Source organism: Poecilia formosa, unplaced genomic scaffold, assembly GCF_000485575.1.
Source record: "Poecilia formosa unplaced genomic scaffold, Poecilia_formosa-5.1.2 Scaffold81, whole genome shotgun sequence".
Classification (NCBI taxonomy): domain Eukaryota; kingdom Metazoa; phylum Chordata; class Actinopteri; order Cyprinodontiformes; family Poeciliidae; genus Poecilia; species Poecilia formosa.
In genome coordinates, this window is record NW_006800020.1 from 1,805,919 (window position 1) to 1,833,418 (window position 27,500).

The following is a 27,500-nucleotide window of genomic DNA, read 5'->3' on the forward strand; positions in this document are numbered from 1 at the left end:
AGATTTGATAATACAAAGTATGGCAATACAATAGAAGTTGGTCAAAAAAGAGAAAAGAGCCACAATTTCTTGTTTAATGAAGTGACTTTGGGCAGTCCTTGTTGGTGTGACACTGACCTGCAAATCTTCTTTTTTCTTTTTTAATTTTAATTTTTGTAACAAAGCTTTCCAAAAGCATCAAATCTTCTTTTTACTGAGAGCACAGCAATTTCTCTGAGCTGTGTCCTCTGTCAGTAAAAAAGCGTCTTCACACTGCCGATCATCCTTGGTCACCAGCATCCTAAAATAAGAAGATAATTTATTTTTAAACAGTTAACACGGAAATAAAATAAACCACATGATTTATGCAGACACTTTTTGTTTTGCACCTCTAATTGTCAGCTTGTGCGAGAGCAACTACAGCCTACTCAACAGTAACATACACACCAACAATGTACATTAAGAAACAAGAATTTTAATGGAATGGCTTAACACAAGATTGAGGAACTTGTCCTGGTTTTGTTCAGATATTAATTTATTCATACATATTTAAAGACAAAGCCTGAAGCTGTGGTGCATTTTCTTAATATGTAAGGAAGCATTTAAACCTGCAAATTCTAAAATGATCATGTGGTTTGGGGAACAATTCTACTGAAGCTGCCAAAAATAACCAAGATTTGCTTGTGGTTTCATATTTGGGGGAATTTTTTGTTGTTTTGTTTCTTAAAGAGGGCCAATTATGCTTCCGCAAAAAGGTTATTATATGACCATGGCCTATCTGCTTCCAGAATGAGCTGTTTTAGGGCCTCTTGTTTCTTTAAATCCAAATAAACCAGTTGACCAATCGTGTTGTAGCTTAGGTTGGGTTGCCAGGTGACAGGTTGCTAGGTGACGGACTGGGCTTCTCTGGGCCTGATAGGTGAGGGACAGTGCCTGCTGATTAGCGACATTATCTTCCAAAGAAACACCTCATGTAACTTATTGCTAAAAAAACAGCTGGGTGGCTCTGCTAAGAGTTTGGGCTGTTTTAAGAAGCAGTAGAAATCCAAAATAAAGAAAAACAAAATGTGGAAAATCGTTAATCGTCCCCTTTAACAATCTCTCTCTAAAATATTTACACTACTAGAAACTTTTCACGTTTTATTGCAATATAACCACAATAAAATGACAAATTTCAGTATGTTACCAATATTTTTTTGTTTTTAGATCATTGAAAAACAGAGGATAACTTTGAAGTTAATGTTATTAAAACCAATAAGTTGAAATTTCCCGTAAGTGGAAGAGAAACATTTTGCAGTTTCTTACTCAGCCAGGTGAACCATCAGCTCGTCCATGTAATACCCAGTCTTGGCACTACACTCATGAAACAAAGCCTGGTAATCCTGTGCAAGCCAACAACAACAACAAAAAAGACAAATCTTGTATTTATTATATATTTTAATATAGTTTATTTAATCTAGGCAGCAACTTTACGTGAATCAGTGCAGAAAGCTCTTTGAATATTCAAATTGCAGCTCACCTCTGCCAGCCTCTCCCCCTCCGGTCTCGTGATTTCTCTGTTGTTATTGTCTGCCAAGTCCAGCTTGTTTCCAAGCAGCATCAGCACAGTCCCATCACACATCTTATCCTGGAGGGAAAACACACCACACTGACTTGATTGACTTGATGGTTTGTTCAAGCGTGAGAGAAACAAGAGGTCTCCCCACACGAGTTTTTGAGGTAAACAAAATGATCATTATTATGCCACTGAGAATCTAAATGATCATTTTCCTCAATAACCTTTGTGTGTATTCAAATGACTGATTTGCATTTGCCAGAACAGGCCCGGCCTCTCACCCTGACGGAATCCATCCATCCTCTCACCGCACTGAAGGAGGCCCTGTGAGTTACGTCATACATGGCAAGGATGCCGTCTGCCTTTCGGTAATATTGTTCAGTGATGCTGCGATACCTTGAAACATGCAAACATTTAAATTATAGGTCACTTGAGCCACTTATAACTGACTGGTCAAAGATTCTGCAAATTAAAAGCACACATCTGACCTCTCCTGGCCCGCAGTGTCCCACAGCTGCAATGTGATAGTGGTGGAGTTCAGAATTAAAGTCTTCATCTGGAAATCTACACCTAGAAATAACAAAACGTCATCACAACATGCTGCAGTCGGGACAGGAGAGCTGAGTTTATTAAAAGATAGGAGAAGCCAAATGCAACACTATCCTGGAAGATATAATGTGAGAAGATGCAAAAGACTGCAGTGAATTTTTGCCTCCAGCAGGACTACGGCGCTGAGCAAACAGGCAACCTTACAGTTCATTGGAATGGTTTAGATCAAAGTACAACTTTGTGTTGGGATGTCCCAGTCAAAGTCCAGACCTAAATCCTCATAAAGTCTGTGGCTACAATTAAAAATAGATGTTCTCAGATGTTCTCTATCCAATCTGACGGGGCGTGAGGTGTTACCAGAAGAACATAAAGCAGAGATTTGAGTCTATGAAGCAGAGCTGGCACAGAGCTGCCCCAAAGTTTCCTGTTGTAATTCAGTTGAAAGATGATCCTAAAAAGTACTGACTCAGGAGGGCTGAATACAAAAAGTAAGATTTTTATTTAGAAAAATATGAAAACGTTTCCTTCCAAACAATTATGCACAACTTTGTACCAATCTGTCTTCACTCAGACAAGCTGTAAGTTTCCACACAAATAAAGTCATTTTCCTCCACATTCTCACTTATTAAATTCCAATAACTTACTTTAAAGTTTTGGACTGTAATGTGACATGTTAAAAAATTCAGAGTGAAGCACACTTTTATCCTAATCCCTCCTCTCTGATGTCAAGCAGCAGACATGTGACAAAGAGTAAATAGTAGGTGTGTATTTTTGTCAGGTAGACATGACAGAGTACCGTTCCATGTGACTGTTTACACAGCAGGGTGTTTGTCCTTTTGAGGACAGACTGATCAAAAGTGTATTAAAGGATGAGGCATTAGTCAAACAGTGTTGCTTAAAAACAAGTTTTTAATATTATTCAAGTAAGATAATCGCAGTCTGGAAATATAAGCTTTTGTATTTAGTCACCAAACTCTAGATTTAATAAGGTGCCAAGGAATTAAGTTTGTATCTGGTTATATGGTTGAACATAAACACAGTTGTACCCAAAGCTCTTAAGTCTCAACTGGACCATGCAGGAAAAAAAAAATCTCTGCAGTCCAAGACTGGTGATTAAGACTCAGAGTCTGCAATGAAACATGAAACTTAAGGTTGACTCAGACTGAGTTGGCAGGGGATTATTAAGTTTAGTTGTCATTTGTCATTTATATTTGTTTCTATGTCCATTTTAAACCTTTGTACTAAAGTAATAATACAGTCTCTGGTATTCTCATAATAGTTATATTGCTGTAGAATGTCCTGAAACCAACTGTAAAGACTGGATGTTAAGGGAAGATATACATTATTACGTTGACATTTATCTTGTTATATCTCAAGAATAGATTTTTGCAAGTAATCAAGAAGGGAGTAAGAACTTTTGGACAATGGCATGATGACTACAGTCTGGAAATATAAGCTTGTTTCCACAGTCTTATGAAATAGACCAGAATTCGGTTCCAGATTGCATCATAGCACAGCTACAGTCTCAGAGTTTTAACACATTTTAAATGTTATTCCATTGATAGAACATGAAAAGACCATGATTACCAGTATTAATAACCAGATAGTGTAGTTCTCCAGAGATTTGAAAATTATGATCAGTATTAAAAAAAATGCTCCAGAAAAATGTATTTTATAGTAATTAATTTAGTGTGGCGCTAACAATCTTAGTAAAAACTATACTACCCATCACTCTCGCATATGAATGTTGGCGTGCAATAGAGAATTGCTTACCCACAGTCGAACTCATTTTACTGCAGTAGTTTCCAGTGCAGTAGTGCCGGATGAAGGAGGTCTTACCGACCCCCGAGTTACCCAGAAACACCACCTTAAACACTCGTTGTAGACCGACAAGTCTGCTCTAAAAGCAAAGTAAAAGGTACCCAACTTGACACTTTTCTTGGTCTAGTCTCATATTTTTAAGAGGGAATATTTAAGATTCTCCCCACCTGAGTTTGAATCTGTTCAACATTTTCATCTAGGACTTTACATGACGGTAGACAGGTCTTGGATGAATCTGTGACCTCTTTTGTATCAGTCAATTCCAACTCTTCAGAAGAGCTCAGCCGTCTTCAGGATCAACACAAAAGAAAAATAATTGAATCTTGTCCGTCTCATTACTGTAAAAAAAAAAAAAAAAAAAAAGAAATGTAGACTGTCAATCATACAAACCTTCCTACTGGCTTGTCTTGCTGCAAGTAGTTGCCTAATATTGACCCTCTCTTCTGCAGAGACTTGGTGACGTTTGGATTCTAGAAGATTACGTGGACAACATGAGTATTTTCTCTGGATGCTTTTCACATTTAAAAAGACAGAAATGGAGTCAAAAATACTTTATTCTGCAGCAAAATAATTTAACACAATGTTTTTTTTTCCCATACACTTTTTCTTTCATAAATTATAATTTAAGAAAAAAATACAAGACGTAGCTTGTGCTCCAGACATTTCTGTGAGTGAAAATTAAACATGTATGGAATTCACTTGAAGACAAATTTACTGACATGGTGTAACAAACATTAAGCCAGTTTAGTTTACTTGTTGGGTTCAGTAAGGGTAACAAAAACATTTTCTTTTCCCGTTGACACAGGACAGTAAATTGCGACTAAGTACAATCCTTCGCTTCACTGACCACTTCCACAGAAATCTTAGATTATTAAGTCATTAGCAAGAGCTGCCCATTTGACTAATCATTGTCCAGGGGATGGAGGAAAGCACAGTGCTTTTTCCAAGACTTGGCTCAGGTTGGATAAACCTGCCGGGTCCAAGGAGGACAAGGGTCTTCACTGAAGAGATAAGGGAATGGCTGCGAAGAAAGGACAGTGTGTCGGTGACTAACCAGCTTAAGTGATTGCTGGGCATCTTTCTCATCTCGCAACCTCCTGTTCATATCCCTAAAGAAAAAAAAAATGAAATTTTTAAATACACAGCTAATGTAGAGAGAAAACATCAAAATGATTACTGAGGGAAATGGATTCCCTACAGTGAAGTCATAATCCCTTCTATCAGTTTAATGCCTCCTCCACCAAAGCAGCAAGCAAAAGAACAGTTCTTTGGGGATTCATGTTTCTATTAGCCTCAAAACCTGATTTTGTTCTATGCCGTCTTGGATTGGCTGTAAAATTAATTTTTTCATAAGTGCTCATTTAAATCCAGCCTGACACCAAACAGTCCATGCGGCTGATTGTTATTTAGCTGGTAGAATCTCACATTGCTGTCATTTAATACAACTAACTGTAGAGAACAGAAACATTAATAATGTTTATATCAAACAGAGAACATCATTTGATTTTTACATAGTCACAAGTCAAAATTAAACATGATAAAGAGAGACAACATCAACACTTTTTAATCAACACACTGTATGACAATCTTTATCCAACCAGATAAAAAAACAAAAACATAAACAAAAACCCACACATTGAGATCTATAATCTCTTTTTCCAAACAGGACCTTGCAAGACAGCAGCACCGATTACAAGTATCAACATTTACATTCAACCAGATTTGTTTAGTTTTAAATGCATCACAGCATAAAATAATAAAAACATCTAATGGAAACCATGTCTATCAAATCAATGGCGGTTAAAACTCTCTTCTTCACATATAGCTTCCATCTTTGGATCGTGTTGGGATAACAGATTGGTTAAGCTTACCTTAATATCTCAAGTTGCCTCATCAGACTTTCCTTTTCCTTTTTGATGTTTCTTGATACCCTCATTACATTCCTACAGAGATGCATAAGAAAACAGTGCTAAGGAATAACAAACCCTGCCAGATATTAACTGATGAAGTTATCTCTTCGTTGAATGATCATCATGAAAACTTAAGTCACATGACTGAGCCAATGAACCTAAATCACTTTCATCAGACTTGACATGTTTTGGTGCTGACCTCTGTCGGGCCACCTGTTCCTGAGCGGCGTTGGCCTGCAGCAGGCTGAGCTGACGCAGTGCGGACTGCAGCCTCTCTCTGCTGCTCTCCACCTGCTCCTGCAACTGGCTGTTGAGGCGCCGCAGCTGCCGGTTCTGCTCCCTGATGTTGGTTTGCTCACAATTCAGTGTTCGGATTCTGGTCTCGAGCTGAAAGCGAAGCCAGAGCCCCGTGAACACAAACAGCTTACAGAGAGATACGTCTACCACCACTGGGATGCCCCCACCTCTTTCTGCTTGTTTATTGTGTTCTCCAACTCCTGCTCCCGTGTCTTCAGCTCCTCCTCCAGCTGTTGGCCTCTCTGCTTCTCCTTTAAGCTATCCTTCATTTTAAAATGGAGCAAAAAATAAATTAAAACAATTTTGCTTTTTTTGCTGAATGGTACATTGGTTGAATTACTCAATTTAATTTGTTTCTACATCTAGAAGTAGATGCATAGAAAGATTTAAAATAAAACTAGCTTTTAGCATAAGCTACACAAAACTGGAGAAAAACTTAAGTATATTTATGAAGCAAGGATTAAAAAAAAGTGAATTTTCAAATATTTCTATTTCCCTGGGAAATAAATATGAAGAGAAAAAGTTCAGGTTTTCATTGTAAAGGATGGTACTGAAGGTAAAAAGGCTTTTGATTTTGCAGCATAGAATCAGTTTTGGAACAAACTTCAGTTGAAGGAATTTGTGTCATTTTATTCTTTCAGGAACATTTAAAAAACCTTGGGTAAATGCAGGCAGTGTGTCATTGACTTTAAGGTGATTTAGGACCTAGGTTTTTAATTTTCAACAATTATATTGTTATTGAGTAAAAGTGTGTGGATCTGTAACTGACTGCTTGTAATTATGCTCTGTCTCTTGCCAGAACATTCTTGTTAAAAAAAAAGAAAAAAAAAACGAAAAAAAAAACGATTTTTTTTTCATCCTAGTTAAATAAAGGTTGATGGAGGAGATCTCCTAAATTCACTATGTGAGAAGTGCAGCAAATAAGCTCCAGTGGAGATGTGGGGGGATTACTAAATCTCCATAACAACCAGACTTTTGAACACATCTTTGCCAAGAATGCCAGAACTCGAGAGCATTGTATACCTGTACCTGAGCGGCCCATTTCTCTTTTTCCTCCCTGATCTGGCTTTCCATTTCTTCATATATGGATCGGACCATCTTGTCATGTTCGCTCTCCCTTCTGAAGCAGAACGGGTTTAGAAGATTAACTCTTTTTCAAATGGTTTTCATATAAACTGCACAGCATTTAAGCAGCAGGAGGAAGGAGCGACCTGAGAAGAGCTTGTTCCAGAGTGTCTCTCTCTCTGATGGCGTCCTGCAGGTTGGACACGGCGTGGACTAACAGAGACTCCAGGGCACCGAGCAGCTCTGGGCTGTCTCTCTGGAGCTCACACCACAGGGTGAAAAGCTCCTGTTTGCTGTTAAAAACACAAAACCATACACTTAAATTCAGTATATGAAATCTTATAAATAGATATCCCTGTGGTTCACCTGCAACCTAATGTTAGCAAATACACAAGATTTTTTTAAACAGATTGTAAAAGAGTTGTGTAATCTACAGACAGGAGGCAGAAAAGCCCAACAGAAATAAACTATTTTAGTACCTTTGTTGATTTTTACAATATATTGAAAATCTCTATTTTTTCCTGATAGTTTGAAGATTTAGGACCACAGATAAATGACACAGATCATGATTCACATCATTTTCATACTCATTAGCATTCTATGACATCTGGTGCTCAAAGCATAGAGGCCATGCCATCCAGCTAAACACCACACCCTCCCTTCTCAGAGACAATATGCTACCGTTTTTCCCCACTAACATTCTGTAAAGTAATACGTCTTACTCTTTGAACATCTTGTCAGCTCCCAGCTCCATTAGTATGTTGACAAATCTGGCTGCGGTGGGGTCCTGGGACCAGTCTACATCGTCCCTCTCTGCCTCCGATCCATCTGGGCTCAGCTCAGCCGTTTCATCCACACCCATCAGCTCACCTGAGCCAAGGAGCCAATAACATGCTCAGCCTCGACTTCAAGGTAAGTCATAGGAGAGCAACACAAAGCATTCCATGAATTTCAAGTGGAAGGAAAATGATGAATGTTTAACAAAGAAAAATCTTAAAATGTGGAATACATTTGTACCAGTTCACTGATGCCGTTGAAATCCAGGGCAAAGAGTTCACCTGTGTGTCAACAACAACAACAACAAAAAAAGGTCCAGATTTTCTGTCAAGTCCTAAGAGGTTTGTTGGTGAACACAAAGGATCATGAAGACCAGGAAATAAAGCAGCCAGGTCAGGGAAAGAATTGTGAAGAAGTTGAATCAACATCAGAAAAATCAAAAGAGTAGGGCAGCACTATAAACCCACCAAGAAATGAGCTTTAACCTAAACTGGCAGGCTAGCCAAAGAGAACATTGGAAAACCAGTCAGAAGCCACTTTCTAATTCTGGAAGAGCCTGCAGATATCCACAAACCTGGTCTTTTTGGAAAAGTGGACAGAAGAAATACATTACTTAGTTCTAGCATTTTCTTCCAAACGTATGAAACAAGGCGGTCTGGTTTGATGAGACCAAAATGTAACTTTCTGGCCTTTTTGCAAAATGAAATATTTAGCAGAAAACTAACACTGTATATCACCATCTCCATTGTGAAACATGAAGGATGCATCATCATGCTGTGGGGATGCTGGGAAGTATGGCTGTTTAAACACCCAAAAATAGGACAGAGTTAGTCCAAATCTAAATTTAATTTAAGAGTCCGTAGCATTACCTGAAAATGTCTCAGTCTGACTGAGCTCGAGCCATTTTGCAAAAAGATAAACATTTTAAATCAATAAAGTCTTCACAGCTGGTAGAGACAAAACGAAAAAGAACTGCTGAGAAAGGTGGTTCTACAAATACTGACCCAGAAGGACTGAATACAAATGCAGACACTTTCCATATTTTTATTTGTAAAAGAAAATAAAGTTACTTATCATTTTCCTTCCACTTCATAATTATGTACTACTTTGTGTTAGTCTTTGACATCAAGTACCAAATGTGATTTATTATGACAAAAATGTGAAGAAAAAAAAAATACAAGGGGTATGGATATTTTTCAAGGCAATGTGTCTCACAAACAGCTTTGCTTCGTTTCACAGCCCCACTCACCAAGTCCTGTTTTGAACTCAACAGGAGTGAGAAATCCATTGTTCTCTCGGTCCAAACTTTCAAACACTGTCTCCAGTTGTTCTGGGGAGAGCGGCAACTCGCCTTCTAACCTCTGACCACAGAACCAAAAACATAAAAATCAACACTTTAAAAATGAATGTCCTTAAAGCTGCTGCTCTACCAAACCACCCATTGTACCTGCATGTCCCGTTTTGTGATGAACCCTTTCCCCTCTTTGTCACACAGGACAAAGAGCTCTTTGGCTTTGCCCATGGTCTCTGCCTGTGGGCTCAGCGGCGTCGGCTCTCTGGCATGTGGTGAGGCCAGCGGGCTACGTCTTTGACTCAGCCTGGGGCTGCCAGACGGTAGGCTCCTCAGTCTGGGGCTTAGTGGGACCGCCTCACCCCTGCCTTGGCCCACCAGCACTTCACCATCATTCAGCCACATAGACATTCCTATAGGGAGACAAAAAAGAGGAAGAAATGATTCAGTCAATCTCTAGCCTACAAAACAGGACTTTAACTCTCCTGATGAACTGGAACCAATGTCTTGCTTGCATGATTGTAGAAAATGCCGTTTTAAATTATCAAGAAAGTGTCCGTGAGACTACTCCCTTGTTAAACACGGTGCAGAGTAAACTATGACTGAGCACATGACACGAAGGCTGTCAGTCCGAGCTACATCACATTTCATAACAGTTTCAGATATCTTGTATCATGCCACAATAACTGAAGGAATTATTCCTTCATATTTATTGCCAAATTATCAATACAAGGTGTGTCAAGATCATATACAGATTTGCAGAGCACAGCAAGTTGTTCTCCCTAAAAGGAGAGTAGGACGTGTGTGATTAAAAACAGGATGGTGTCATATGAGAAGAATTATGTGTTCTTGAAGGGGAGAGCAGCTAGAACGAGAGAAAGCGATGCAAATTTAACATTTGCAGTTGTTTGCATTGTCAAAGCTACCACAATTACAAGCAGATTTAACTCCAAAGAGCTACGGGTAAACAGCATTAGTAGCTACATCAACATTTGGAATTTTCTATTGAATACAAGGAGCTATACATTTTTTTTTACAGTAAGAGTGAATTCACATAAGTCACATTTTTCATTATAATCCAACAAAAGCAATTTTGGTCTTACATATGTTGGGGTGATTAACATCCTCAGGCTTAGTATAACATGCCTTGACCTTTCTACTGTATCTTTCTGCTCCGCTATCTGTTAAAACATAAAACAAAACGCTGATAATAGTTGTAAATTATCTAGCTGGTGGTCTGGGAAGTTTTCAAAACTAAAGGATATAGTACACCAGATAAGAGACTTGTGCAAACATTGTGTTTTAGAGATTTAGTGTGTCAGTCGAACTCTAAACAAGCCAGAAGCCACACCAAAGTTAATAAACTGCAATAGACTCTATTCATTTTACATTAATTTTAAAGAGGTGGCAGAAGATGTTCCGCTTAAGTGGTTCAACTTCAAACATATGTTCCCAAAAATACCAGAGCACTTGAGATAAAACAACAGGTTTAGCAAACAAAACGGTTACAAAGTGCATATCTGCGTTTGAAATTGCACATATAATTTTGTTAAACGCATTTAGGACACGTGTAATGCTCTTAAGTGAATGCGAAACTTGAAACTTAAGGCAGCATTTCAAGCAGAGGAAACAAAACCCACCAAAATAGACCATTAAAAATTAATTAAAGCAGAAGCCCCCCACGGAGACAACAATTTACAGTGAAATAGTGAAGTAAAAAGAGGGTCAGAGTTAATTTAAGGGACACATGTTGCATAATAAGCTAACCGAAGTTGGAAAAAGTTTGGTTACTTACCTGCCGCAGCCGCGGTACTACACAGTCCACTACCTTTGATCGCTTAAGTCACTCACTCAAGTTCCTGTTTTAGACACTAGAGGGCGACTGCACGTTTCATATATTTACCGTAATGTTTACAGTAGCCCGGAAAATTGAATTTTTGGCTCTTGCTACATTACATTAAGCATGGCATTGGCTCACTGTAAAATAATATATTTAAAACAAATATTTGTTCATATGGCACTGGGTAGTCTTAATACATTTCAGAGTTGCTGGTCAGAAATGAAGCACGTTGACTTTTCAAGTCATCAGAGACCACACTGCGATGAATTTCATAAAAGTAAGGGATGTACAGAAAAAAATGGTTCCTTGAAAAACATCTCTGTAAACAATACTACTACTACTACTACTAATAATAATAATAATAATAATAATAATAATAATAACAACAACAACAATGCTTTGCTCAAATTAAACTCTCGCTCTTTTGATGTAATTATTTTTTTATGTGTTTACATGAATTAACTTCTGTTGTTTTATTTTTTTCTTTAAAGCAGTTTCACTTCACTTACTATGTTATGTTGTGCTACACAAATGAACTTGCCCTCGCTTTGCTGCCATTACGGTAAAAATGAAGCGTTACCATGGAATTACGGAAATACATGCGATACTGCTGAAAAAGGCTGGGGGATGCGCTAAGCGATCATCGTTTTGGGGGGAAAAAGTAGAAAGAGGTGAAATGAAGAGCTACTTTTACTTCAGGTGAGTAGACAATGACCATTTTCTTAAACTCTGCTTGTATAACAGTCGCTGCTGTTGTAAAGGTGTGTAGATTTTGTAGAAATCCCACAGTTATCCGTCTCCGAGATTATCCGCTACCAAAACAAAACAGCGCCAGACAGTCGTCATTAGGTGAATAAAAGCAGATGGAAGAACAACAACAAAACAAGAGATTGTCGTCGTGCCTGCGTAAATTTAGTTCGCTCAGAGCCATAATCCCAGCAGCGACCTTTACACATGCCTGCCTGTGTAACAGCATGATGACCTTACATGGATGGGTTTACTTCTAATTTAGCTGTCTGAGGCAGAGGAGCTCTTACATCAACTCCTCGTATCGGTGGAGATTTCCCAGGATGTTATGTTCTGCTGGAAGTTTTCCTTTACTCTGCAACGTTTCTGTTATTTTACTGCCTATGTTTTTTTCTTTGTAGGTGATGCATTCAAGGGGTTATTCTACATGAAGGATGCCATCATACAGGATAAAGCATGCTCAAGTACCAGAATTTCGCTGACAGTTTGGACAGACTTGTGTCCTCAGATTTCTTTTACCTCTGCCAAAAAATATTTCAGAACATTTGTTCTAAAAAGGCAACCAAATAAATTATGTGAATGGACTATTTTTCCACTTTGTATAACCATATGGACCGTGTTTTTGTGCTGAAGAATGTACGGGGTTCATGCTAAGCGAATAGATCGACTAGTCAGAAGCGTGAAGGAAACCAGGCAAAGGAAAAGAGGACAGTGAAGATCGGGTCAAAGATGCTTCAGACTGGAAATTACTCACTGGTGCTCCTAATCCAACTGGTCCTGCTGGCCTATGACCTCTTCGTTAATTCCTTTAGTGAACTTCTGAGAGGAGCTCCTGTCATCCAACTTGTGCTTTTCATGTAAGTCACAGAATATGATAACTTTTTAGATATCATCTGATTAAAGTTAAATAGTGGTAGATCTGAGAGATAAGGCTTTTTTAACCAATATGATTTCTGAGATATTTTTTTTATTTCTGAGCTGCCAAATCTGATTTTGAATGATTTGCATTTTTGTTAAGAAATTATAACACATAACGGAAAAAAAAGACTTGTGTCTGGGTCTTTGAGGTTGTAATCAAACAGAAAATGAAGGACTTAATAATCCCAATGTGTACATCAAAGCACAGCCTTTTCCCCTCTCACAATAACAAATTTTGCTTGACAATAAATTGTCCCAGAAGTTATTGTGATAAATGATAATATTGTTGTTTTTAGACTATTTTCACATAATATAATGGTAGTGGCATAATAATGCAAGTTCACCCTCTTTAAGATCAGTAATCTTTAAATTCTAACGAATATTTAATTCTGGAACTTGCAGACATGTTAAGTATCCAAGATAAATAAAAACAACAGAAACGACAAACAAAATGAGTTATGAAGTCTCTGTTAACAAAATTGTCCTTCAAAAAAGGGCTAGCTGAGACCAATGCAGCAGACTGAAGACTTTTGGTGTCCACTCTTTGGTAGAAAGAGGGAGAGAAAAAAAGATAAATCATGCAAATGGAAATTACCAAGCTTGCTTTAATGCAATTAATTGATTTATTGCTTATTGTGACAAGCCTATTTGTCCCTAATTTTTACCAGATTTTTTTCCAAAAGCAAAATTTCCTGAATAGTTTTTCAGGATTTATCAGTAGTCAATCAAGGGAAAATAGAAAAAGTCTTAAATGTCACCAATTGATTACTGCATCTGTTGTAATAAATATATTGGAAACCATACAGTTGGTTTTCATTTAATTATATTAACTGTTGCACAGTTAATACAATTAATTGTATAATTAACTGTGCAGTTAATACTGTATTTCAGTTAATACAATTAGCTTAAAATTCAAACAATTGAAAGTGACGAGTGTCACTTTCATTAGAAAGTAATACAGATTTAGCTCTACACACACAAAAAATAGTGTCTGATGTGAGAAAAAAAAAATCACAGTTCAGTTTTTTTCTTGATTCCTGAACTTAAGCATTCCAGAAATTATACCTCCGTCATATATTTTAGTTTTTCTCTTGGCATTAATTTATTACTGGCTTCTAAATTCCAGGTGTTTAAGGAGAAGGTTGATTGAAAGTTTTGTCTTAACTGAAGATGTTTCAGGAGTTTCTTCAGGAACTGAAGCAGCCTTTTAGATGAGAAATCCAGTTTCTTAGATTTAGTTTATCGTCTTTGCACAAAGACACAACAGTGAATGTGGCAACGAAATGATGTTGTTTGGCTGCCAGAGTACACAAGAAAATTACTGAAAAACTATAAGTAAACTATAAATATGTACAGATATATAAAAGTCATGTTGCGGATGATTGATAATCTGCAACAGATTTGCCGGTGGGTAAGTTCTCCTGGTGCCAACTAATGTGGTGTTTCTCAATTTAAGATAGAAATCTGATTTGATATTATTTAATTCCACCGTTGTTTAGGTCTACCAGTGTTTTAAAAATAGTATGTACCAAAATTAGAGTAAGAACATCGAGTAATGCTGACCTGCCCCTCCTCCACCTGGTGACCAAAGGAGCACCATCCATCATTCTTAAGACTGAAGGCTCTACCCAAACATAAAGCTTATTGTTGTGTTACTATATAAAGAGCAGGACAGCAAAGCAGTAGATTATTTTGTTCAAGATGCCAGTCAGAATCAGTGACTGGAAAAAAAAACCCACCTCATGTTCTTGTCACCAGACCAAAAACAGCACCCAAAATAAACCAACAAAAACTGTGTTTGCAGCATCCAGGACATCGCCATCTTGTTCAACGTCATCATCATCCTCCTGATGATGTTCAACACCTACGTCTTCCAGGTCGGCCTTGTGTCTGTGCTGCTGGGCAGATTCAGGGCTCTGCTCCTTTTCTCCGCTCTCTACCTGACCCTCAGCATCTGCTTCCACTGCTGGGTGTTGGTATGCTCCGGCCTTCACAGACAGTTTGTGTGCAAACAGAAACTCAGAAATTAAGACATTTCTGACTTTACTTCTACACTCTTTCAGTGTTCAGTGCCGTGAAAAAGTATTTCACCTCTTTACAGATTTTTTTTTCCAGACAATTTAAAATTTTCAATACCAAGTACAGTTTTAAAATGATTTCATTTATTGAGAAATCAACTCAACCATTAATTAACCACATTTTCCAGGAAAGCCACATCTGTGCCTGGTTACTGGTCCAACCAATCAAGAAATCACTTGAACAAAAACCTGTTAGACAGCATGAAGTAGGATGTGGCTCAGGAGGTAGGGGTTCATGTTGTAATTGGTGGGCTGCCAGTTTGAACCCCTGTTCCGTCTGTCTCAGTCACTTTCCTGTTGTATCTTTGGTCAGAGGTGGTACCTATTGAGTGGCAGCCTCTATTCTGTCAGACTGCCCCAGTGGCTACAATATAGCTTACCGCCATTAGTGCCACTAAACAAGCCAGTTACTGATTGCAAAGTGCTGTGGAGTCCTCTGACTTTATAAAATGATATACAAGTGCAACCTCTTTACCATTACCATTAAAAAAAAATTGCGTAAAGCAAAACATCATCCCCCAATAACACAACGCTCCAAGAAAAGAATACAGAAACTCTAAAGCTGTAAACCTGATGTTTGCCAGACAAAATCTATGTTTATTAATCAAAAACAAAAATGTAATCTTTATATTTAGTAAAATGTTCTCTACAGCTATTTAAAACACTCATGGATGGGTCAGCCAATTATAAGACCTATGACATAATTCCTTTTTCATATAATGATTAAGTTGGTTTGGATTGCTTTTTCCCCTCATTCAGTGAAATCATCATTGAAACATAATCTTGAGAGATCTGTAATGGGGCAAATACATTTTCACATCCCTGTGTAATTGCTTTGCATTGTGAGCGTTTTACCTTTTCGCTCCTAGAACCTAAGATGGCTCGACTCGAACCGTTTTGTGTGGACAGATGGTCTTCTGGCTCTCTTTGTTTTCCAGAGAACAGGTAATTAATTCAAAGATAAAACAGACGCAAACGGAGTTACTGCTGGTTTTCCTTACAGCTTGTGTCTGTTAACAGCGGCTGTGTTGTACTACTACTTATACAAGCGCACAGCGGAGCACATGGGGGACCCGAGGCTGTATGAGGACTCTATGTGGCTGCGTGATCAATTTGCCAGAGCTCGTCAGTGACAACGGGACAGTGTCGAGAGAAACAATAAAGGCTCCTTGTGGAAACTGCCAAGACTGGGCATGCTCACCAGTGACTGATATCTGAATGATTTCCTTAGATTTTATGCTTGTAATGTGTTGAACTCAAAGAGAATTGCCATTGAGCAGAGATTGAACTCACGCTCTGTTAGTGAATGACTCAGAGTTTCACAGTTTGTTTTTATCTGGCTCCTCAAAGTGAGGCAGACAGGCAGTTAAATGGTTTACACTGGCAGGCAAACCAAGGATGGTACATGTAGTATAGTATTAATCAGGATTGAGCCTGTTAATCTTTGTGGCCTTTTTAAAAACAATCTACTACACACTTACTGCAAACGAAAGAAAGATAAAAGTTTGGCCTGCCTTCATTTAATTTTATGTTTTGTACCCATTGACTCTAAGATGTAGTCCTTGTCCATTTGGTAGAATTTTATTATTTCCCTCAAAGAAAGCAATCAGATGTTTTTGTTTGCCTTAATAAAATGTTAGCCTGTGCTGTTTACATTGTAAAAGTGAGTTAAACAAGCCAATTTCTATGTGAACTTTGTTGGGTTTTTAGTTGGAATCTTTGTATGTGTTCAATGTTTTTTTTTTATTAAATAATCCTCATCTAATTACGGTGTAATCCTTCATTACATTAGTAGGCTAGTCAGTATTATCCAGGAGACAAGGTGAAGCAGGGTGCCCTATTTTTAACCCAAAGATTAATCAGGGATTGAGGCTTTAAGGTGCCACTAGTAAAACACACTACAAATAGCCTTCAGTGTGTCAAAATAACTTACTATTCTCAACCTGGTAAAAGCTGCGAGGTTGTTTGAGACAGGTAGTATCATTTGAACTACCCGTTTTGCAAACGTAGCTGTCCCACTATGTCCTGTTTTTATTGCAAATTTAATTTTTTTAATGTGATTGCCCAAAACAAAATGGAGCTTAATTGTGAAAAGGATAAAAAAAAATTATACATGGTTTTTATTATTTTTCTACTAATAAAAATATGAAGATTGGCATGCATTTACATTCAGTAGTCACGATTTAATACTGAATAGAGCCTTCCACTGCAGTAAGGATTCTTGTCTTTCGAGGAATATCAGAATGATATTTGTATATCTAAAGACTGAAATTTTTGCCCCTTCTTTGCAAAGTAGCTGAAACTTAAGTGAGATTAAAGCCTCCATGATGGCACAATTGTTAGCACTGTCGCCTCGCAGCAAGAATGTCTTGAGTTGGAATTCCTGCCAGGGCTTTTCTGCGTGGCTTGTATCTTCTAGAAATACTCTGGCTTTAGAGATGAATGACTGCAGGCCATCTTAACAGATTTTTAAACCTGAACTCTAAATGACTTTATAACTAATTATCTTTTAGCTAGACAGCCTTAACAGTCTATTTCAATGAAATTACAGATTTAACAGAGCATGAGTTATTGTCGTGCAACATGACCCTACTTTAATCGTAACCTGTCTATATTGTATTATTAAAATATTAATAGAAGAATAACACTCACGAGACTTAAAGAACCACACCATAATTTGTACAAATCCTTTACTTGTGAAATTAAATCCAGAGTCCATGTGATTCAAATAATATTGTCGGTGCCATCAAATTAAAAGCCAGAGTTGTGTTATGATGGATGTTCTTTGTCCCGTTGGAATGTGTGATGTTCTTTTGACTTAGCCACCTAAAATAGCAGGGAAACAGATACAAGTCAGTTAAAAGTGCTTAATAAACAAAAAACCTCCATTAATGTAAAGACAATATTGACATGTACCTTCATACGTAGATGCCCACCCACAGCAGTAAGAAGAGCACACCAAAGCCCATAAAAAGTGAAGCCACCAGTGAGATAAGCAGCTCCTTGTAGACGTCTCTTGTGTATTTTGTTGATGTTACTTCATAACTGATGAAAAGTTCAGGTAAACTCAGACCAAAGTCCCCCCAAAAAAACCCTCTCTCAGTCTAATATACATGAAATGGGCTGGTGAAAGCATTAAAATATCAAACTCACCAATTGGACTTTTTATTCTAATTGTAATATTTGTATTTCCTCGGTTTGTTTTAAATGTCCATAATTATTATTTCTTACTGCCACAATACGTCGTAATTCCAATCATCACTGTAAGGCCAACATAATTCATCACAACACTGGGATTTTTAATGACATTGAACCTGTTGTACTGGCAGAGAAATGCTTGATCTCCCCATTGGTTTTTGTGGGGAGGGTTTTTTTTTATTTTTTATTTTTATTTTTAGCTCAAGCTAACGATTCATAAGAATGTGCAATTATTGTACAGCATAGTCTATTTTTTGTGTGTATCCTGACTTTGCTTTTTCAATGTCCACTCTACATCCCCCAGCTGTGAGTTTGATTTCAAACATTCATATACCAAAAGTCCAGTGAATTGATATGTCATCATATATTTTTGTTCAGCCCCTGCAAATTGTGTTGTCTATAACTCTGAAACTCTCCTATTTTCCAATCAATACAGGAGATATTTCAAGTTACATTACTATTTTTTGACAAGTTACAAGTTATAGAAAATGTAAGTTGCCATATATGGCGCAATACATATGGCGCATCCGTAGGGGACAATGAACATTTAATACTCTCCTGTCCTTTATGCTGTGTACAACGGATAGCAAGGTAGCAGAACCAGCGGAAGGATACACGAAGAACCAGGCTGTGAAGAACATTCCGATGGCCAGCAGGACCACAGTGAGATGGGGGAACACCGCTGGGTTCACCGGGCTGGTGTACCTGGTCATGGCCTCCAGTTCCTGCAGCCACAGCAAACACAAGCAGCTTTAAAATACTGAAATTTATCAAAGTAACGCAACATAAAAATAATTTCCGGCTTTGGTAAGTGATACAAATAATCTGAAGACATTTAATGACTTGCTCAGCAACGTTTGCATGCTTGCTAGCTGCTCCATTCAGAAAATGTATTGATTTATCCGGGAACTAGAATACAACGTGTAAAGATGAAGCTATCAAAATATATTAAGGTTGCATGTATAAAAGCATAATATGATATACTTTGAGTAATAAATATAGTAATTTATTACCATTTTGTGACGAAACGAGATTCCCGCAGCTACTGTTCAAGATGAAAAGGCCACGTACTGGTTACTTCTTCCTGGTTTTTTCTGGACGTAGGGATGACGTCATTACGTCAAATAACTTTTCCCTCATGTTAGCCTTTCAGGAAAATTTGCCTTTCGAATCTCTCACTGCTATATACATTTTGTTCGTTATTTGCTCTGTAAATTTGTACCTAGTGATCTACAATGAAAGAGTCATCAATGAGTCTTTTATTATGTGTGTTCTACCTGAGAGACAAAATTCAGGACATACCGTACTATTTTCTTTCTAGAAATTCTAAATGATTGACTGCCATCCAGTGGACAGGATGAAAAATGATCTTGTAAGTCCCAAGAAAAAGGAGACACATTCAGACATTGCAATAATCAATTTATTTGCTGCATGCAATCATAGTATTACAGCGAATTTTTGACCCCCAAAAAAGCTTTAATAATAAAATGTTTAAAAGTAGTGATATTATTCCAGGCAATAAACTTCATCCTTATGCTTTTCTTCTTTTTCAAATAGATCTAAAATTGCAAATGTGTGCCCATCTTACGCTAAGTTAATATATTATTGATAAAATAAAAAAACTGAAAAAAAAAATAAAGGACATCAGATAAAAAGGAGGTACAAAATGATGCAACAGAATAATATGGAATGCAGATCTACCTTGGGAATCTGACATCAGCCTCATGCACTGGATGAAGCAAAAGCAGTTCATATATATATTTATATACAGTGACAAAAGTGCTACAGTGGTTTATGCTAACTGGTGCTTTTTAAATAGCTAAAATAGTACCCTCTACCCACATGAGTACAGTGAAAGAATCACACAGTCTACATTATGAATGCTATAATCTCTGTTTGATGGCTGTTCTTCCCGTTCATTGCTAGTTATCTTTGAGTTACTTTTTTGTTGTTGTTTTTCCTGATTATAGATGTTTTAAACACACAACACATGAGAGTTTTTAATCAACACATTATGTCAGAAAAAATATCAAAATATTATTAGAAATAAAAAAGAAAATTAAAAACAAGAAAACATATAATACAGATGTAATAAAAACGCTATCACTGCATAGTCTTAGTTTGTTTAAGGCCTGGGGAAAATGTTTAATAGTGAGCCAACAAAATACACAGAAGAGTAAAACCAGTGCAACATTTTCAAATTTATCATTCCCCTTTCAGACACTCAGCTCCGAGATCCAAAAGGTAAAATACACCTGAAGACATCTACCCTCAAAGCCATGATGTAGTATTTAGAGAAATGATTGGACATGCACCTGAAATTACACCTGAAATGTGCAATTATACCAATTATGCCTTACCAGCATTGTCCAGTTAAAAAAGTACAGTGTAAGCTATTCCAGTGTTGGTGGAAATATTGTCAGTGAAAGACTTTTTTTTTTTTTTCCTCTGCCACATCCTAAAAGCAACAGTGTATCATCATGTTTGTTTCCAGTGATTTGTTCTAGTTTCCAGTTTTATTCTACACAAATATCTTCCAGTGATTTTGCAGAAGACTTGGCTCAGGGCCGGGGTCTCATCTCATATTTCCACTACAGCTTTCTATAAGGAGCAACGTCAGTGTAGCCAAATGCATAAACATTTTAAAATGAGTCATTCAGTGTTATAACCCCATACAGTGTTTAATTTATTTTTTACCATAAAGATGAAGTGGACAGTGTAGATGCCAGTAGCAGCCTTAACATGAAGCTCCACTGTGGAGACTAAGGTTTTACCAGCATCCTCTAACTGAGGTATATTCAGTACCGAAGGCATACATATTTTTTGGCTTATGCTATAGATGGAAGACAATTTGATCAAGTGTAAAGATAATCATATATTTTTGGATATTGCTTGGATCGTGAGCATTACAGTATTTAGTGTGTCATATTGCAGCCTCCATAATCACTGGCAGCCCTGCTAAAAATAATGTGTAAAAATATAGAAATCTTTCTTGCAGTTCTGTAATCTCACACAATTCTTTAAAAAAAAAACAAAAAAACAAAAACAAAACAAAAACATTTTAAAACATTTACTCAGTTCCAAAAATAATGTATTAAGAAATAATACCTTGTAATGAAATCACCATTGGAGACTGCAGCAAGTCTGCTATAATTAATTAACTGAAATTGAACTCTACTTGGTGAGCTAATCAGAAGGTTTAGGAACTATAACTTTAAGAAATTACTTTATGTTTTCATGGCAGATAAGCATGACATCACAAGGAGCCCCATTTCTCTTAGTCACTCCATAAAATGCAAAAAACAAGAGAACATCTCTCCCCCGTATTGATCATCTATTTATAGAGAAATAATAATTAAAAAATTAAAACAACTTAAGCTGCAATCAAAAAGGCTAGATGAGAACACATTATCTTGCTACCCCCCACAGAAACAAGATGGTAAAGAGCGTAAAATATATCCAAAATAAAATCTCCGTAGCAACAAAAAAAAATCAGTAACACATGATAAATATTTGTAAATGAATTTGTAATGCCCACTGTTTAGTGACAACAGATCTATATTGTTGTTTGCCTGGTCATCTTCCAAAGGCCTTGTTCGACATAAAGGGACTGCATTTCCAGAATGTTTTGAGTAAAATCTGGTGGCTCTGTGAAAACTGATAATGGATCATCATTGGTACTTTTAGTAGTTTAATGATCCAAAACAGTGGGTACAATCAGTCCCAATCTTACCTGAATGCAATTAAAAACATGTGGGATGAATTTAAGAAAATAGATCAAAATGTAATGTAGAAGTTTTGTAAAAATATGATGAAAAGAGTAATGCTTAAAGGTCCCTCTGTCTGTAAGTGGTTCACACATTGCCATGGATACATCTTTCTTTCAGTCTGAATCATGACACACATTTCACACCCATGTTAGATCATTCAAAAATAATCACAGCTGAAGTTATTTTCCGGATTTTTACACATTTTGAATGAAGGGTGCCAACAATTATGGAGGGCACTGTATTCCAGTGATCACAGGAATCAGGAATCACTTACTAAAAATTCATTTGGTACAGATTGCAGTTGGGACAGTGGTAAATTTTGTTCTTCATGAAAATCTTTAAAATTATATACAGTAATAAGGAAAGATCATTCTATCATACACAGTCTGCATCCAGAACCACAAACAGGAAATACACGATGAAGTGTGAAGAAACAGGCACACATCAACTTCCTCTTCACACACAGCTGCTTTGAATGAGAAAATGGTAGTCAGAGTGCAATGGGATTTTTTCTTCTGTGGCACAACTCACTTCTCCCTGTAAACAACAACAACAACAACAAAAGAACAAATATATTAAAATCAACACATTCACAGAAAATCAAAATTATTCCACAAGATTTAGAAAACTGAGGGAGTCAGATGACAATTTTAGTATCTGAGTGAGTCCCTTATTTTTCTAGGTCAGGTTTACTCACCGAGTGAGAGACACGGAAGTGATAGGTGACGTCTTGGAAAGACGAAACAGGTACTGACCAGAGGTGATGCGTCCCCTTGGAAACAAGCAGAGATTTTATCCGTGACGCAAATAAGTAAGGTATGCTGTGAAAATATAAATAGTTTATATAAGCGATGCTGATCATTTTTGGTCAGATATACCTTTGTAGATGTACTCTGTCCACTATAGAGCTCTGACTCTGTGTGGTTGGGACATAAACGTCCTTTGGTGGCTCCACATTGTTTCACCCATACACTATTTCTTGACCTGAAAAAAAAAAAGAAAATATATTCATTACCATTTTTTTAAAATAAGAACATTACTACAGCATGCATTCCCATTGTATCTTCAAGTCAAAGAGAGAAAGACAACAAAAAAGGTTAACAATGATGGTAAACAAAATCAAAATCACGTTAATACAATCAACAAAAACAAAACAAAACACTAATAAAAGTAAATGTTGTTAAACTAAAGTGTGAAAGAGCAGTGGGGAAAAATGGCCAGTACTAAACTTAACATTATCAGAAAAATTGTTCAGTTCAATATGAACCTAATAATATATTTTTTCTTTGTTGCAGCAGATACCTCTGAAATCAGGGTTTTAATGAGCTGAAAACACCTTGATAAAATAAAATTTAGTAAGTTATCATAATAGCATAACAAGGTTTACACTTCTCACCACTTGAGAAATGCCTGTCCTTGTTGAAGCCTTTACAGATATATGAGTTTGTTGATGTCTTTGTCATTAGTAACTCAAAAACCGGAAGTCGGAAATCTTACTGTTACAATTGTATTTGGAAGATATAAGAAATAATAAAAAAATAAGTGCAAAATCTTATTTAGGATATTATACTTTAATCTCCTAGAAAATAAATCAAGGAAAAAATATCTGGGAACACAAATAATGAGATCCATGACATTTTAAGACCTAATAGAAACCCTGCAATTATGATTAAACACAATCACATCATTTGTGTTATAGTGCACCCATGCTATACTTACATCATGTGTAGTGTAATTTGTGGTATGGAATGATTTTTTTGTCCCCTAAGTGATAGAGTGTAGCTGCGGAGGGACACAAAACATGCATTAATAAGAAATATTAATGCAAAAGTCATAGCAAAAATATCTATATATGTCCACCTATAACCAATATTTATTATTCTTCTAATTTCAGACCTGCAGCTTTCCGCTGACTCACAACTTTGTGAGGTGATTTCTTGGTTTGTCTCCACAATGTGAACACTTCTTAGAGACGGAGCTGTCGCTGTTACTGTGATGGAAAAACAAAATGTATCATGTTCTCTAAGCCAGCCTTATACCGTCATACATTAAATACACAATCTCGATTTTGTGGTCATTAAACCCAATTCTTCTTCATATTATTTGCGCGCTGCCTGCTAATGTGTAGAGAAGTGTCATGGCTGGGTTGTGGTCATGCAGGTACCTTTAGCATGCAGGCTGCGTTGTCTCCGTGGTGCTGGCTGTTGACCTGGAGGCAACCGGTTGGTGGTTCCCACTCCCTCTGCATCTGGGGATACAGGTCTCTTGGACTTGGCAAAGTACATGGGTGCTGATGTGTGGCTGAGACGGTTCCTGCTGTGGCCGTCTTTGTCCATTTGCCTGGACTTGGCCTTTTTAACGATGGTACCAGGAGTGGGAACTGGGATGCTCAAACCTTGAGAGGACAGACAATTCATCTGTACAGTGAGCACATCTGCTGTGTAATAAGAGTACATGATGTGTTAATGTTTCTCACCAGATGTGGATTGGTTACTACTCAATGTCAGAGTGGTTGCTGATTGGTTGTTCACAGCTGTGGTTGAACAGCAAGCTATTATTGTTTAACATAAAGGGGGGAAAACACAACATGATTGATCTTAATTCAATTCATCAAGCTGAATATTTTCACACTCAAACTGAAGTCGATAGTACCTGGTGCAGGTGTGGTAGAGACTGAAGTTAAAGGATTCTTGTGGGATGATTCCAGTGCAGCTCTTGACCTGCACCAATCAGAAACATACTTTAATGCATTCCAGTGATTTATATTATGACCATATGTGGTACATAATCCCATTTCACACAAAACAGAAACAGCTGAGCAATTTAAGTTAGGAATGACAGAGCTCAAGGAAACTTAAGTTGTAGAAGAGCTGGCAGTGTACCATGTGCAGACAGGCGGACAGACAGTTATAGTAGCAGTGAAGATAGGCATCCATGAGATGTAGAGAACACAAGAAGAAACATGGCTACAGGAAACAGAGACATAGTTAACAGAATCATTTTAAAAGTAGGAATGGACAGATGTTGTGGTAACCTTGTCTCTGAATCTGAAAAGTGCATACCCGTCTTTCTCCGTGATGGCTCCTCTATGGTGAAGAGTAAGGACGTAAAGGACTGACATCGAAATGACGCTGCAAACAAACAAGCAAACAGGCGAGACATAATCAAACCAGATGTATGCATAGCAACTTCCACATACCCCATTACTGCACCTGGAACCCTGCGTACAAACCTGAAGGCCATGACAATAAGAAGAGCCAGGATGATTCCCTGCATGAACCTCTGACTGATGCAGCCCTGATCAAGAGGAGAGCTCTGGAACAGGCAGATTAAACACGATGACATCTGCACAAACTGCAGTTCACCAATATGTAGGTAGTTTTGCAAAGCACTGTATAACTTAAAAGCTATAATTCAGCCACACACCTTGCTCCCGGGTTTGACCGTTCTTTTCTTGAGTGGACCACTTCCTGTTCTGCTAAAATAACTTCCCGACTGGCTATAAAGACACACAAAAAATTGTTTTCATGGAGCATGCGGCACATTTTAGATGGACCTATGCCTCAGAATCAAAAGGGATTGGCGTTTCTTTCTCACCTCACCGTGCTGCCGCTCACTGTGCTCTTCATGCTGTCGAGGCGCCGCAGCTTGGCCAGTTTGCGGCTCCAGCGCTCAAGTTCATCTATGCGAGTCTCCAGGTTGTCCGTCAGCTTGCAGAGCTCCTTCACAGCTCCAACATTCTCCATAAAGATACGCTCCTTCAAAAACAGCAGGACACAATCAGTGTCAACAATATGTAGAAGTTCAGCTTGTTTGAAAATGTATTTCTGTACAATCCTTACCTTATTGACAACTAAAAGGTTGGGGATAGTTTCTCCATTGGCACAAACGACATCACCTCCTTCCTTAACAGCTTCAGGTAGGATCTGCTGAACTTCCTGAGCAATGACACCTGCATGGGGAGAAGTAGAAGTATAAAGAGCATCAAGAAGATGTGACAACATGCGGATGATGAAAAATGCACAGACACATACTGTGCTACACATCGTGCCAGGAAGATAAAGCTGCAGAAGTAGAAATAATTTGTGAAGTCATTACCTGTCTCCGCTGTGTTCTCTATGCCCACGGTCGCAGCAAACTCAGGTTTGTATTGGTAATGAACCAGCCTCATCTGAGAAATCCGTTTCAAATTGTCTGTGGTGTTAACCTGATGAAAGATAACAGCACTGCATGAATACAAAACGTATGATGAAGAAAGTAGCTTTATATAAGAAGTGTTAAAACACTGTTTGAAATGCAGAAAAAAACACAATGCAGCTACATTATATAAGACAACATATAACAGGTATGATGTTTTAAATGGTGAACTTTTCATGTTTTATTTGATATCAGAATAGCTAACGTAGCAAAGATAACAGCTAAAAAAATACTAGGAAAATGATGTAATGCTAAAGAAAACAGAAGAAAATTTCACAACATTTCGACAAAATGTGTAATAGTCCCCCACAATTCCCCAAGAGTCAAACCTCACTGGTTAATTTATAAAAGGCTAAAAAGGAAACAAAGGAGTGTCAAAACTTTTCTGAATTATAATTCTAGGATCAAATATATAATGGGTGGATAGGTTGATGAAATTCAATATTCCAGAGTTTTGTCATTGGTTATCTGCCTTTGTGCTATTTTAGACAGAAAGTAATAGTAAAATGTTTGTTTTTTTCTTTGGCTTCATCTGGTTGACTAAGTGTGAGCTATTATTATAAATCTAGAACTCGAAGGTGTTTGAGCTCTGATGTATGCATGTTTAAGACTTATTTTGAAGTATAAATGGATGTACTTCCTTTTTTGGTGTGTTATGTTGACAGAAAATTAAAATGGAAATGAACACTACTTTCCAGGCAGGCAAACAAAACTTAGCAGCCTTAATCTCTTAACATATAGGATAGAAATACAATATACAAAAAAAGAACATTCTCAGTTCTTCTTTGGCTCTTCTTTCCAGGACTGGAATATTGTAAACCAATTAAAAATCTTTAAATCACAGTTCATGACTAATCAAACCTTTAATCCACCTGTGAAATCAAATTTGCAGGATTTTTTAGATTTCTCCTACTATTGATAGAATCTTGTTACATCTTGTTTACTTGATAAATATTTTATCCAGTGAGATGTGTGCATTGTTGCACCCCTTGTGCTATGTAAGGGGTACAAGGATGACATCTGAAATTTTTTTAGAGCACCCACAGAGTCACACACACTCATCCTGACCTCCTGGACATTTTCTTTTGCTCTGATGTCTGATGGATGGACAAGGGATCCCATGACTTTGACGTTGCCATGAACAACGAGAGCCTCGTCTGGACGGTCTGTACTGATGCCGACTCTGCCGTGGTGGTACACAGAGTCTGGCAGCTGCCCACGCTGCCACAGAACCTCATTATCACTTTCAAATTGGCCTGGGTTGGATGCCTGTCGCAAAAAAAAAAAAAAAAAAAAAATCAAAGGAAGAGGTACACTGGGAATCAGATTCACATATTAAAAAAATAGCAATGTGGTACACATTGGAAGTAAAACACATATTTGGAAATATTGTGCTTACAGTCATGGTAAAAAAAAAGTATGTCCATCTTACATTTTGTAAGAACAATCTGGGCTTTACCGTGTCCTGAAGACATTTAAATCTAGCCTTAAATGTGTAAACCCAAATA

The 27,500-nt window shown here is 37.4% G+C and overlaps 4 protein-coding genes across 12 annotated transcripts in view; 1 reads left to right on the top strand and 3 right to left on the bottom strand.

Annotated features, from left to right (window-relative positions):
- Positions 1-143: 143 nt before the first annotated feature.
- Positions 144-11,160, bottom strand: cracr2b (calcium release activated channel regulator 2B). Of its 2 annotated transcripts, none has more exons than XM_007556876.2 (18): positions 11,040-11,160; positions 9,401-9,657; positions 9,203-9,314; positions 7,899-8,046; positions 7,323-7,469; positions 7,135-7,231; positions 6,279-6,374; positions 6,014-6,201; positions 5,776-5,847; positions 4,959-5,013; positions 4,295-4,374; positions 4,072-4,192; positions 3,857-3,983; positions 2,023-2,104; positions 1,816-1,930; positions 1,499-1,606; positions 1,285-1,361; positions 144-280 (listed from the first exon to the last, which is right to left on the bottom strand). In XM_007556876.2, exons 2-18 carry the CDS (start codon positions 9,653-9,655, stop codon positions 178-180), a joined length of 1,983 nt encoding a protein of 660 aa, XP_007556938.2. In that variant the 5' UTR covers positions 9,656-9,657; positions 11,040-11,160; the 3' UTR covers positions 144-177. The 2 variants fall into 2 exon arrangements, with proteins under 2 accessions (XP_007556938.2, XP_007556939.2); XM_007556877.2 differs by having other exon boundaries at positions 7,141-7,231; positions 11,040-11,157.
- Positions 11,161-11,657: 497 nt separating this feature from the next.
- On the top strand, positions 11,658-16,592 carry tmem138 (transmembrane protein 138). 3 transcript variants are annotated; one of them, XM_016673708.1, is made up of 6 exons: positions 11,658-11,783; positions 12,233-12,295; positions 12,465-12,688; positions 14,554-14,725; positions 15,697-15,772; positions 15,848-16,592. In XM_016673708.1, the coding sequence occupies exons 3-6, from the start codon at positions 12,561-12,563 to the stop codon at positions 15,958-15,960; spliced, it is 489 nt and encodes a 162-aa protein (XP_016529194.1). In that variant the 5' UTR covers positions 11,658-11,783; positions 12,233-12,295; positions 12,465-12,560; the 3' UTR covers positions 15,961-16,592. The 3 variants fall into 3 exon arrangements, with proteins under 3 accessions (XP_016529194.1, XP_007556941.1, XP_016529193.1); XM_007556879.2 differs by having other exon boundaries at positions 11,659-11,783; positions 12,233-12,688; XM_016673707.1 differs by lacking the exon at positions 11,658-11,783 and having other exon boundaries at positions 11,821-12,688.
- A 908-nt stretch (positions 16,593-17,500) lies between these two features.
- tmem258 (transmembrane protein 258) lies at positions 17,501-19,145 on the bottom strand. Its single transcript, XM_007556880.2, has 4 exons — positions 19,039-19,145; positions 18,641-18,750; positions 17,744-17,872; positions 17,501-17,653 (listed from the first exon to the last, which is right to left on the bottom strand). The coding sequence occupies exons 1-3, from the start codon at positions 19,039-19,041 to the stop codon at positions 17,746-17,748; spliced, it is 240 nt and encodes a 79-aa protein (XP_007556942.1). The 5' UTR covers positions 19,042-19,145; the 3' UTR covers positions 17,501-17,653; positions 17,744-17,745.
- A 278-nt stretch (positions 19,146-19,423) lies between these two features.
- Positions 19,424-27,500, bottom strand: part of myrf (myelin regulatory factor) — a 26,478-nt gene continuing 18,401 nt past the window's right edge. For 5 of the 6 annotated variants that reach the window (XM_007556882.2, XM_016673766.1, XM_007556881.2 and 2 more), the window contains exons 12-27: positions 27,061-27,261; positions 25,894-26,002; positions 25,638-25,747; positions 25,393-25,553; positions 25,222-25,294; positions 25,028-25,110; positions 24,858-24,926; positions 24,678-24,761; positions 24,448-24,515; positions 24,272-24,346; positions 23,960-24,190; positions 23,692-23,785; positions 23,515-23,577; positions 22,674-22,779; positions 22,493-22,567; positions 19,424-22,332 (exon numbers count right to left, since the gene is read on the bottom strand). In XM_007556882.2, the coding sequence (XP_007556944.1) occupies positions 22,252-22,332; positions 22,493-22,567; positions 22,674-22,779; positions 23,515-23,577; positions 23,692-23,785; positions 23,960-24,190; positions 24,272-24,346; positions 24,448-24,515; positions 24,678-24,761; positions 24,858-24,926; positions 25,028-25,110; positions 25,222-25,294; positions 25,393-25,553; positions 25,638-25,747; positions 25,894-26,002; positions 27,061-27,261 (1,683 nt within the window). In that variant the 3' untranslated portion in view covers positions 19,424-22,251. The remainder of the gene's footprint in view (positions 22,333-22,492; positions 22,568-22,673; positions 22,780-23,514; positions 23,578-23,691; positions 23,786-23,959; positions 24,191-24,271; positions 24,347-24,447; positions 24,516-24,677; positions 24,762-24,857; positions 24,927-25,027; positions 25,111-25,221; positions 25,295-25,392; positions 25,554-25,637; positions 25,748-25,893; positions 26,003-27,060; positions 27,262-27,500) is intronic. The other variant, XM_007556885.2, reaches the window with a different exon arrangement.